The sequence below is a fragment of the Echinops telfairi genome, unplaced genomic scaffold, assembly GCF_000313985.2.
Source record: "Echinops telfairi isolate 266 unplaced genomic scaffold, ASM31398v2 ScPeMD7_7468;HRSCAF=8506_0, whole genome shotgun sequence".
Classification (NCBI taxonomy): domain Eukaryota; kingdom Metazoa; phylum Chordata; class Mammalia; order Afrosoricida; family Tenrecidae; genus Echinops; species Echinops telfairi.
Genome location: NW_022111369.1, coordinates 13318319 through 13330908, shown reverse-complemented (window position 1 = coordinate 13330908; position 12590 = coordinate 13318319). Strand labels below are relative to the sequence as shown.

Sequence of the window (12590 nt, the reverse complement as noted above, 5' to 3'; positions counted from 1 at the left end):
TTATATGTGAGCTTGAACATCTAAATGATGTACTGAAATTCTAATTCTAAATCCTATGGATAATTTAAAATTTATTTTTATTATAACAAAGGAAGTGAAATTCATAAAGATGAATCAAATTTAGTATGGGAAGAGCCAAATAGAAAAGTTTGAGTTTATTGACAAAGCCAACAGAAAAAGACTTGAATTTCAGCAGATTCTCAATCTGAGTATTTACCACCGCTGATATTGCACAGTAATGTCCTTTTGAGGAAATGTGTACATGCTGTGTTACTTTGATTGCCTCAGCTGGATTGTTCGAGAGGAAAGATTGTTAAGCAATTCAGATTAATGCATAAAATATTTGTACGATGTAAATAATAAAACAAAAGTTAGGCTATTAATTTCTTAATTCAATGCAATTTAATACATAAGTCACAAGAATTAGCGTATTCATTATGGATCCAAGTAAAATAAAATTCTTGACAAACTCCATCTTTTTGTTTATCATGATATTGCCTATTGGCCCAGTTAGGAAGATTTTTGTTTTCTTTACATTAAGTTGTAGTCTATACTGACAGCTTCAATCCTTGTTTTTCATCAGCAAGTGCTTCAAGTCCTTCTTTCTATCACAAGCAAAGTATGTTATCTGCATATCTCAGACTGTTACTGGCCATTCTTCCAATCCTGATGCAATGTTCTCCCTACAGTCCAGCTTCCTGGATTATTTACTCATATACAAATTGAAAAGTGTGGTGAAAATAGCACAACCTTCATGCACTCTTTTCATGATTTTAAACCATTCAGCACTTCCTTATTTTATTCCATTGACTTGCCTCTTGGTCCATGTCCAGGTTCCATAAGAACACCATGAAGGCATTGAGGGTGGGGAGTGGGACAGAGAAACCAGGCGTTGAGAATTGTAACAATTGAGATACTTCAGCAAACAGGTGTGATGCTGAGAGCACTTGCTTGTTTATGTCACAAAATTTAGAAAACAGCTACTTGACTCACTGACTGGAGGAGATCCATATCTGCTCGCATTCCAAAGAAAGATTATCAACAGAACAGGAAAAGTTTTCAGATAATAGCACTAGTATCACATACTAGCAAAAACTTGCAAAGAAAAGTCAAAATCTCCTGCAGCTGTACATACACTGGGAACTTCCAGAAGGCCAGGACAAATTCAGAAGAGGAAGTTCAGGAGATAAATTTGCTGATGTCAGATGAATCTTGGTCAAAGGCATAGATGATCAGAAATATGTTTGTTTACTGATGTTTTATTGACTACAAAAAAACATTCTACTGAGTGGATCATAACAAATTACAGGTAGTGTTATGCAAATAGGAATTCAAGAACATTTAATTTTTATAATGCAGAATCTGTACATGAATAACGACACAGACAAAACTAGAAGAAAGGGTACTGTATGGTTTCAAGCTTGAAAAAAACATAGAAAGATAGTATTTTTTCTTTTTACTTATTCAATATATACTGAGCCAATAATCTGAGTCAAAAAACTGGATTGCAAGAAGAATAGCATGATATCATGCTTAGAAGAAGACTCATTAACAACCTGAGGAATGGAGATGACCCAACCTTACTTCCTGAAAGTGAAGATCACTTGAAGCACTCACGGTGGAGGGGGAAAACTACACATGAATATAAAGGAAAACGATCCTCACAACTGGAGAATTAAAAAAACCACGATAATGGCAAAGACATTGAAGCTATCAAGGATTCATTATTCATGGATCAGTGACCACTGCCCATGAGAGAAAGAGTCAAGAACTCAAACGACATTGCGTTGGACAAATCTGCTGGAAAAGACTTATTTAAGGTGTTAAAAGAAAAAACGTCATTTTGATGACAAATACTTGCGTGACTCAAACCTTAATCTTTTCAATCACCTCATCTGCCTGTGAAATATGGACAACATCAAAGGAAGCCCGAAGAAGAACTGGTGCCGCTGAATTGAATTGGTAACCGATATTGAATATATAGTGGGCATTTCGCAAAACAAATAAATCTGTCTTTGAAGAAGCAAAGCCAAAATGCTCCTTAGGAGCAGGAAGGGCAGGACTTGGCCCTGCTTACTTTGGACATGGCATCAGAAGAAAATAACTGGAGACGGATATCGTGCTTGGTAAAGTCAAAAGACGAGAGACTCTCATGAGACAGATGGGCATGATGACTGCAGTAATGAGTCCAAAAATAGCAGTGATTATGAGGCTGGAAGAGAAATGGGCAATATTTTATTCTTTTATATGAAAGGTTACTATGAGTCAATGCCAACTCAACGGAAACTAACAACTGTATGGACTGGATTTGGTCTCCCACCTCTATATCACACATTTGAAGTCCTGGCGCCTGTCCCTGTATCTATTGGGAGATAGAAAAATAATTATTTTAAAATTTTGTTAATGAGCTAATCCCAAAGTAATTCAGGTTCCAAATCTAACTACTTTTTACTTATATAAAGTACACAATAGAAACAAAGACACACACAGGGAGCGATAAGACAGATGGCATGAGTATTTCTAGAAGCAAACACCAAAGAAAAACAAAAAAGCAACTCACTGCCACGTAGTTGACTCCAACACAGCCACCCTGTAAAATAGTCTCTGTGAGTTCCTGAGACCAACTCTTTATGGGAGTTATAAAGCCCTGTCTGTAGCCCTGAGAGTGGCTGGTGGATTCAAACTACTAACTTTGTGGTTAGCGACCGCACACGTAACCATTATGCCACCAGGGCACCTTTAAATGCAAAGAAATACTAAACATTTTCCACAGAAACAGATACTAGGAAAGGTTTGCAGAAGGAAGTAGCATAGCTAAGAGTTTGATTTGGATTTTTAGACAGTTCATCCATTTGTGGCTTTTCTGGCATGACTCATTCAACTCACTGCCACTGAGTTGATGCCGACCCCATAGCAAAGGCTAGAAGACCTAACCATGAGAGTTTCCAAGACTGACTATTTACTGACGTGGAGAGCCCTCTCTTTCTCCTTCCAGAGGCTGGTAGTTTTGAGCTTTGGATATTTGGGATGGCAGCCCAACGTATAACCACTATGCTTCTTGGGCGCCTTCTGTTATGACACGACTAATTAAACAAGAAAGCATGATTACAAGAAACAAATGTATTCCAAAACATTTCTGAAGTGGTTTGGGAAGTATTTTAATTTGGGGGAAATTTGAAAAGTTAAAATTTTGTATTAAATAGGTGTTACTGCCCAGCTATATTTGAATTACTATGAGAAATATCTAAGGGCAAGGTCAAAGTATAGAATGGATGCCATCTTGTATTATTTTAGTGCTGAACACTATCTAAAAGACTAGAATATTAAAATATTTCTTACATCTTATAAAATATCCTAAAAGGATATTACTGATGGTTTGACTTGCTATTTCTACTTTGAAATTCCGAAGTACAGAAATCAAGCTCAAATATTTATGTATAGGAACAAAAAAATAAACATTCCCTGGTACCTTTTGTTTCTTTTGAGACGTGAAAGTCAGAAATTAAAAGAGAGCTAAGATTGTAATTTCATATTTTTCCTGGAAGAAGAAAAGAGAGGAAACTAAGTGGGTAATAAAAAAATGGGAATTTAACTGAAATACATCGTACCTTCCATCAGTTATTTAATGTGATCAAGTCAAAAGCATAGTTAAAAGAAAATACCCAAGAGGGTATATTACAATATGAGCAAACTGTTAAGGCTGACACTGCAAAGGGGAGAGTGAAACTCTTCTTATCAAAGTTCTCCTAGTTTAGAATTCCTTATTTTTAGTTAGAGGAGCCCAGGTGGCTAGAGGGCAAGGCATATGACTACTGACCTCAAGGTCAGTTCAAAAACACCCGCTGCTTCTTGGGAGACTGACGAGGCTTTCTGCTCTGTAAAGATTTACAGCTTCAGAAACACACAGGCACAGTTATAGTCTGTCTTGAAGGGTATCTGTAAATCAGCATTAACTTGATGGCAATGCTTTCAGATTTCTGGCATTTTAGTTAAGGAAACTTGGTGTCACTCGGGGTCAGTCATTGGGCTGCTAATCTGATGATTGGAGTTCCAAACCCATCCACACCTCCAGAAGAGAAAGATGAGACTGTTGGCTCCCGTAAAGATTTATGGTCTCAGAAACACTACATAGGATCCTGTTAGTCAAAATCCACTTGATGGCAGAGGGTTTGGATTTATTGGTTTATTATTAGTTGCTGAAGTTAGTTTTATATTTGGGCATATCAATTACAGTTTTTTCAAATATAAGTAAAATTACATCTGTTCTGGGATTAAATGAATAAGCTGATGGGAAAAAGATTATATTTACCTTTCATTCACAAAATACTACAGATAATGATAAAATTTCAATAGATATGCATAAGCCTTCAATATCATTATTTGCCAACACTGAGGAGAAATATTGCTATTTTAATGAAACCTATTTTCTACATTAGGATTCCAGAGCAGGATTGATGATGATTAAATAAACACTTCGTGACATGGTTCTTAAGACTGTTGAGTGCATTTTAAGTGAAGAACTCAGGTGGTCGGTACTAGTTCAACATGAATAAGTAAATCTTAAATGAAGTAAATAATAATTTGTACAATGAACATGGCTCGCCAATTCTCCAAATTTTCTTCTCTGATATATAATAGGCACGCACCAAATAGACAGGTAGATAGAAAATATAACTTGAAGATTTCTTTCAATTCTTCAAATTTGTGAAAAACCTCACTCATTGAGTCACAAAACAGCAGTCAGAAAATCTTCATGAAAAAGTTTACCCTAGGAAATACCGATAGTAGACACATGAGGGATTGTCTTCTTCGTTTGAAATAGTCATAAATTGGATTGTTTCATATCACCACATATGTTGTACAATAGAGTTAATGCAGCACTTATAACTCAATATACATACTTTAATGGCTGTGCAAAAACTACCAGATCATGGAGTGGAGTGATAGACTGAGGGGTACAGAGGAAGCGATCAAGAAATAGAGGGAAAGGGGAAGACAGATAATGAGATATCTCTTTCTATATAAAAATAGATAGAATGGTAACTAACTAGCTAGACAGACAGACAAAGAGATGATAGAAACAGATGAGAATGGAAATTTTCTGTAGCAATTTACTATGCTAGGGGAACTTATAACTTAAGAGAACTGGGGTGATGCCATTACTGAGATAAAACAAGCAACAAATCAATGACCTTCAGGCAATTTACAGGGTGCATAAAAGGCAGAGGGACCTCCTTAAATTATGTTCAATAAAGGACAGAGATAGTCAGAACTTCAGAAATACAAAAGCTTGGACTCCACTTAGAGTGTAATTTTAGCAATTTCAGGGAGAAGCAAAGAAAATGTTCTCCAAAAGATAATAAATATAAAAAAAAGATAATAAACATGTCTTTTCATTACAAAAAGGAAAGTGATTCTTCTATGAGAGAATGATATTTACTGTGCATTTATTAAAGCTATAAAGAAAGAAAATAAAGCAACATTTCTTATAAAGTTAAAGTTGGAGTGGAACATCGGATCACATTATATTAAAATGCTCAAATTAGTGTTTTTCATATATAATTCATACACTAGAACAATTTACATACGTGTTGCTAAATTCTGTGGAACAGTACCTTTCTCTTAGCCTTTAGTTGCTCACGATACCTGTCACCGGTGTCTCCTGGGATTGCTCCTCCCCACAGAGTAATTCCAACGATGGTATATGTGATGCCCATGATGAGCAATGGAAAACAGTATACCAGTATAATGACAAAAATATGGTAACTGCAAGAAATTAAAAAATATATATTAAAGAGAATATGGAAATTAACTATATGAGACTTTGAATTCCTTCAATTTTATATCCTAACTCTTAAGGCCCAAAGACTATGGCCTCAGTTTTCAAATCTGTCCAAATCTCTTGTACCCCTAGTTACTTCCAAATGCTTCCAGGTTATCTTTGGCAAACTTACATTGTATATGGAAACCATGGTAGAACTGAAGTATGGTATGCATTTTAATTATGAATGGTCTAGGAAAAGGGCTTGTTTTTCCTGCTTTATTATAGCCAAGCACTCTATGAAAGATATGATCAGAGGAAAATGGATAGACCAGAAAAAATTAATTAACTAAAACATTTCCTCCTATTTTGAAATATTTTTCTACTGAACATTAAAAATACATATACTGAGATACATTGGTTCCGCACGTGCTTATTGAACACTGATTATAAAACAATACAGGAGATATTTACATGCATTTCCTCAAAGTCATTGTGCAATTCATTGCATTATTTGGTAAGAAACACCAAACCAAACAACCAGACTAATTGCCATCTGGTCCACTCGAACTCACCCTAAAGGGCAACAGAGAATTGCCCTTGTGGGTTTTCAAGGCCATCACTCTTTGTGGGAGTAGAAAGTCTAGACTTTCTCCCAAGAAGCAGCTGGTGGTTTTGAACTGATCACCTTGTGATTAGCAGTCCAAAGCGCAATCACTATGCCACCACATAGATATATTAATACCACAAAAATACATTGTATTATATATTATCAAAATAAATTATGGAATTTTATAGCTTTCAATGAAAATTAGAAGGATAAAATTAATGTGAATTAAGAATATAAGCCATACTATAGCAATCCCAAACAGAACATTTACACATTTGTGTGGCTTTCACTTAAAGGAAAGCTTTAAAGCAGAGTTTCATATAATTTTTTTTCTCATCAATGATGCATTTTTGTAAAGAGACTCATACTTCCAAATTTTCCCATTTACTAGTGATTAATTTTAAAGTTGACAATATTATCATACAAATGAATATTTATTAACAAGAATGGATAATATATAATACTCAGTTTAATAACTAGTGCCTTTTCTTTCAATAAATGTTTCCTAATGTCTTTCTTCTAAAATACGGAGAGTTGATTAGATAAAATGACTGCTTAAATAGATTACTCTTATAATTTCATCATTTGTTATTTTTAAAGTGAAAACCCACTAAAATATGAATTCTATTGAAAAAAATGTGGTCGACTACAAATTTTTTCTTTTCTTTTTATCTTTATTAAAAAACGCCAATGAGTTGATTATGACTTACCCAACAGGACAGGGTAGAACTGCCCCTGTCAGCTTCCCAGATAGTAATTCCTGATAGAAGTAGAAATCCTCATCTCTCCTGTGGAGTAGCTGGTGGTTTTGAACTGTTGACCTTGTGGTTCACAGCCCAATGTGCAACCCACTACAGCACTAGGGCCCCTTCTTTATTAAGCTGAGTCTATAGTGTGAAATACCAATTCTACAATGCAACTTTCCTGCTTTCTTATCAATCTAATGTTCAGATTTTTTTCCCTCCAGATTTCTTAATGTTAAAACACAGGGGCTGGGAGGGAAGTCAAATCCAACAAATCCAAACAAAATCAGAGAACCTAGTAGGTTTCCCATCTTTCTCAACGTTTGCTGGATTCAGTACAAAGTATACTAAAACACTGACTTACGTGAAATGCTGCTTGGGACCTTCTGGCCACTGCACGTAACAAAGAGTGCGTTCCGGCAGCACCTTGGTTTTGGAGTAAAGACACTGCGGAAAGGCAAGGAGAAAGGCTAGAACCCAAATGCTTCCGATGACTATTTTGGTGGCCGTGGCAGACAGTCTGGGCTTCAAGGGGTCAATTATGGCCATATACCTATATGAATACAAAATCATCCTGTTACTGCTCTTGATCAAAGGAGTTTAAAATAGAGATCCAAATAAATTTTAGTGGTCAAAGTTATCTCCTGGTAAACAAGTTGGTAAGGATTTTGTTTGTGTAGGGTGAACATAGAATGATAAAAATGGCATCATTTTAGAAATCAAGAAGGTCTAAATTCAAGTGAAACCATTCATATAACCTTTTGGAACCTCAGCTATACTCAGAAAGAAATAAAAACACCTACTTCTTAATAGTGAAGCAAGGGTCAATAGAAATTAGGTAAAAGAAAAATTTTGAATATTTAGCACATCACCACAATTAAAACAAATTATACTGAATCGAGTTGGAAGGACTTCCTCACCTCAAAACCTTTCATTTTTCTTGTTTATGCTTAAATGAAAAGAAAGTCCTTCAGAAATAATGTCTATAATACCTAAATTATTGACTAGGATTAAGAAACCTTCATGAAGGATAACATTAATATATTCTTTAAAGGAAACAAATGGCAAGTTCAATATTAAAATAAAGATGAATAAATTAAGTTCGAGTAAGGCTATGCCTTCTTATTAATCTTCCTCCTCCAAAACTGAGTTTGTAATACTTCGTTCAAATGTTCTTGATCGTGCCTATGAAACTGCATAACATCAAACCAAAGTGTATTGCCATTGAGTAGATCCGACTCACAGGGACCCCTTAGAATGGACTGGAATTGCCCCTGTGGGCTACAAAGTGGTACGTTTTTGTTGTTGCTGGTGCTGCCGAGTTTATTTTGGTTCATAGTGGCCCTACAGAAGGGAGTAGAACTTCCCTCTTCACAGAGCTGTTTTTTTTCTCTTAAAACAGTTTCATTGGGATATAATTCACATATCATACAACTCAATAGTTCAATCATATTGAGAAGAGTTGTACTATCACCACCACAATCAATTTTAGAACATTTTCTTCTCTCTTTTTTAAAATTAATAAGCCATTTTATTGGGGACTCTTACAGTTCTTATAACAATCCATACATTGATCGTATCAAATGCATTTGTACATATGTTGTTTCCATCATTTTCAAAGCATTTTCTTTCTGCTTGAGCCCTTGATATTAGCTCCTCTTTCCCCCCCATCCCTCTCTCCCCCACCCTCCTGCCCTCATAGTCCCCTGATAAATTATAAATTATTATTACTTTCCTATCATACACCATTCACTGTCTCGCTTTGCTCACATTTCTTTTGTTCATACCCCGGGGCTGGGGTGTGTGTATTCTACTTCAATCATTGTAATAAGTTGCCAGTTTCTCCCCACACCTTCCCCCTACCTTCATGGTATTGCTACGCCCCTTACTGTTCCTGAAAGGTTTATCTGAGGTGTTGAAGGGATCAGGTATCAGGCATAAAAAAATCCAAAACAACCATATCGACATGAACGAGGGCGTTTGGAGTGGAGACCCAAAGCCTATCCGTAGACAATTGGACATCCTCCCACAGAAGGGTTATAAGGAAGGGATGATTCAACCAGGGTGCATAGAAAGGGAAAGATAAATGCCACACCACATGACAACCTCCAAGGAACTGAGGGACGCAAGTTAATAGGAAATTAAGAAATTCCTCAGATCCTAAAGAAAGAGCAAGCCTGGTTAGTGCCTTAGAGTCAGTCATTGAACCTCGTAAACAGTAAGAAAATAACTTTCAATTCATTATATCACCCAATTTTTTTATTTCTGCTACAGCAGTACTAAATAACTAAGCCAACCAAGTTCTTGAAAACAGGTGAGGAAAATTCTTCTGGCCTGCAGTGTCAAAGGGCCAGAAGTGAAGAAATGAGGCTCTAAAGAGGATGACCAGCACGGCACATGGATTCAGAGTTTTAGCTAATTTATAGCCATCCTGTAATGAAGGGGGCTATGGACCAAACTTACACGCTCATTTCCCATTCCTAGCAGATGTTTGTCATTAAGTAAATCCAACAAGCCAATGAACAAGTCAAAATATAATGTAGTCCATAAATGAGTGAATAAAGCCTAGTGGGTAGTGTGCAAAGAAAACCATGAAATGGGTACACAGTGTTTCTGAGTTGAAAATTGGAAAGTAATTCAGCTCAAGTATCCTATAATAACTTTATTTTTCACATTCTAATTGCATTGTTCATTGTTCATCCTGGCGACCTAATAAAATACAGTAGAGCTGCCCTTGCGGGTTTTTGAGGATGCAACTCTTCGGTAAAAGCCTCATTTTCCTCCTTCAGAGTAACTGGTGGTTTTGAATTGCCAACCTTGTGTCACTATGAGTCAGAATTGAGTTTCGCTTTGGGTTTGGAATTTCATTGCTGAAAAGATTTCTTATCTGAAGTCCTACGATTGAGAAACATCTAGCCATTCTTTAATTTCCATTCAGATACAGGATTATCATTGCCAACTCTTTGCCCTCTTTCTTCATAGATCTCATTAATCCTTTTCCAATGCCTCCAACGCCATTATGCTCCCATCTTAATTTTAATTGATTGTTCTAAATGAGCTTTTAGAAGGTCAGGATAACGAGTTTCTCTACGATGTGTACTATCATATCTGACCCATCAGTGTCAACATGACTATGGAGTTGTGACTGCTAAGATTTCTTGGCTGTTTCAATAGATGATGAGCTAATGATTGTCATGAATAATCCAATGAGTAATTCGGCACGAATACACTTTTAAAAAAAAAGGAATAACTATCTATCTTTACTTCAAAAGTAAATCACAGCATAGGATATGAGGTTTAAATGACTTTAAGAAACCTTGTTTCCCAAAACTCTTACATCAAGCACAGTAGACACTCAATTTAAATTACCTTAAATTATATTGAGTAAAATATAATAGAAACGTAGGGAGAAAACTGTGATAGTGATACACTTGAAGTGAAATACAAACAAACAAAATCTAACTTATTTAAAGTTACGGTAAAGTGCTTGTAGGAGCCCCAAGGCCTGATTGGGCTATGCATCGGGCTGTTCACACACAGTCAACAATGCAAAACCTTCAGCCGCTCGATGGCAGAAAGATGAGGCTGTCCATTCCGACAAGGACTGTTGTTCTGGAAACTCACAGGGGCAGCTCTAGCTTGCCCTATATGTTTACTATGAGTAGGAATCGACTTCCTAACAGTGAGGTTTTGTGTGTGTGTGTGTGTGTGTGTGTGCGTGTGTGTGTGTGTGTGTGTGCATGCACATGCGGGCGTGTGTTTGTGATTGTCATGGGAAAAAATAAGGTTAGATTAAAATTCTAATCTCTATACTGAGTAAGAACAGCTCTAACTCTTCAATATAAACCCATTCCACAGAGTAATGCAGTATAGATTGCTTATCTTCTAAGTAATTTATTTTCAAACAATTTCTTGAACAGATAGAGTAATAATATCTTCTAAGCAACTTGAACAAGGGCAAGTAGTGCTCAGAAATGTGGTGATTAATGAAAATGTCCTGTTGTGCTTGGAGGTTTTATAAATCCCTTGGATGCACTAGGAATTAACTCAATTCAGATGGGTTTAATAAGTAGAAGAAATGAATCCAAAATTTGCTGCCTGTTTCTGTTCAAAAAACAGCATAACATATGTATAAAAATTCCTTCTGAAGGGTGGCAGTATTTGGCAAATGTAGAAGTTATTTATGCACTATATGATAGTTAATAAAACTGTCAAATGAAGCCTTTTTCTATAGCAACGTCCCATTGTCCCTAAGGTCGAAACTGACTCAAAGGCACAAGAAAATCATTTCCTATCCACTTTTCTTCCTTATCCATCTTCTTTATTGCTATAGTAATATCAGCTAGAATAATGATTGTATATATTTGATATGAAGTACTTATTTGTGAAAATGAGCAGATTAACAGCTTTTAAAACTTATTTACCTTTTTGGGGGGTTTTGTTTTGGTTTTTTGTTTGTTTGTTTTCATTTAATGACCGTATTAAGAATGATACTTTTTACTTGACTTTTCCATTTTCCATTTATATATTTTGTGATATGATATTCTGTCTATACATTTTGTACACACCTTTTTCTCTAAAATGTATCCCACAAAGCAGAATCGATAATATAAAATGTTAGAATATTTCTATTCTATACCTTTTGTTTTATCTTCCTAAGGGTTGCCATTTTCATCCATCTCACAACTGACACAAATCAAGGATGTCCTATAGTGTGTGCATTTTGAAAACACATTCATTCCAGTGTGAAATGACCAATCTGCCATACAATGGAATTCAGGTCCATTAATTTCAGAACAACAGTGCCCACTTTATAGTTACCATGAAGTGTTAGAGACATCTCATCTGATGCATTCCTCTTTAAGAGATAGAAAGCTTAGTTCTTTAGACCTTAAAGCTACCCTGTTGTCTTTTCTGCACATGAAGGAACTATCAGAATCATGCATTACTATTCTTCTATTTGAAATCATAAGATACACTTTTCTGAGTTTATCTGTTATAGTGACTTTGGGGTAACAGTGTGGATTACAATGACTTTTGTGCTACTAGATGCCATCCAGTTGGCTCCAATTCACAGGGATATTATGTAAACCAGAAAAAAGAAAAAACAAAACAAAAATGAAAACATTACCTATGCTGATATCCTCACAATTATTGCTTTATTTAAGCCCAATGCTGCAGCTGCTATTTGAATTCATCTTGTTGAGGGTGTTCTTCTTCTTCTTTTTTGTTTTGTTTTGTTTGTTTTTTTAATCAATTTATTGAGGCTCATACAATTCATCACAATACATAGATTAATTGTGTAAAGCACATCTATACATTTGTTGCCCTCATTATTCCCAAAATTCGCTTTCCTCTTGGGTTCCCGGAATCAGCTCATTTTCCTTTTTTCCCCCCTCCCCCTCCCTTCCTCTGCCCCCCTCCCCCATGCACCCTTGATAATTTACAAATTATTATTATATCCTATATTGTACTG

General features: G+C 35.8%; 1 protein-coding gene across 1 annotated transcript in view; it reads right to left on the bottom strand.

Annotated features, from left to right (window-relative positions):
• Nucleotides 1-12590, bottom strand: part of TACR3 (tachykinin receptor 3) — a 77555-nt gene that overhangs the window by 47046 nt on the left and 17919 nt on the right. Inside the window, exons 2-3 of the mRNA XM_004703290.2 lie at nt 7479-7667; nt 5616-5766 (exon numbers count right to left, since the gene is read on the bottom strand). Coding sequence (XP_004703347.1) covers nt 5616-5766; nt 7479-7667 — 340 coding nt within the window. The remainder of the gene's footprint in view (nt 1-5615; nt 5767-7478; nt 7668-12590) is intronic.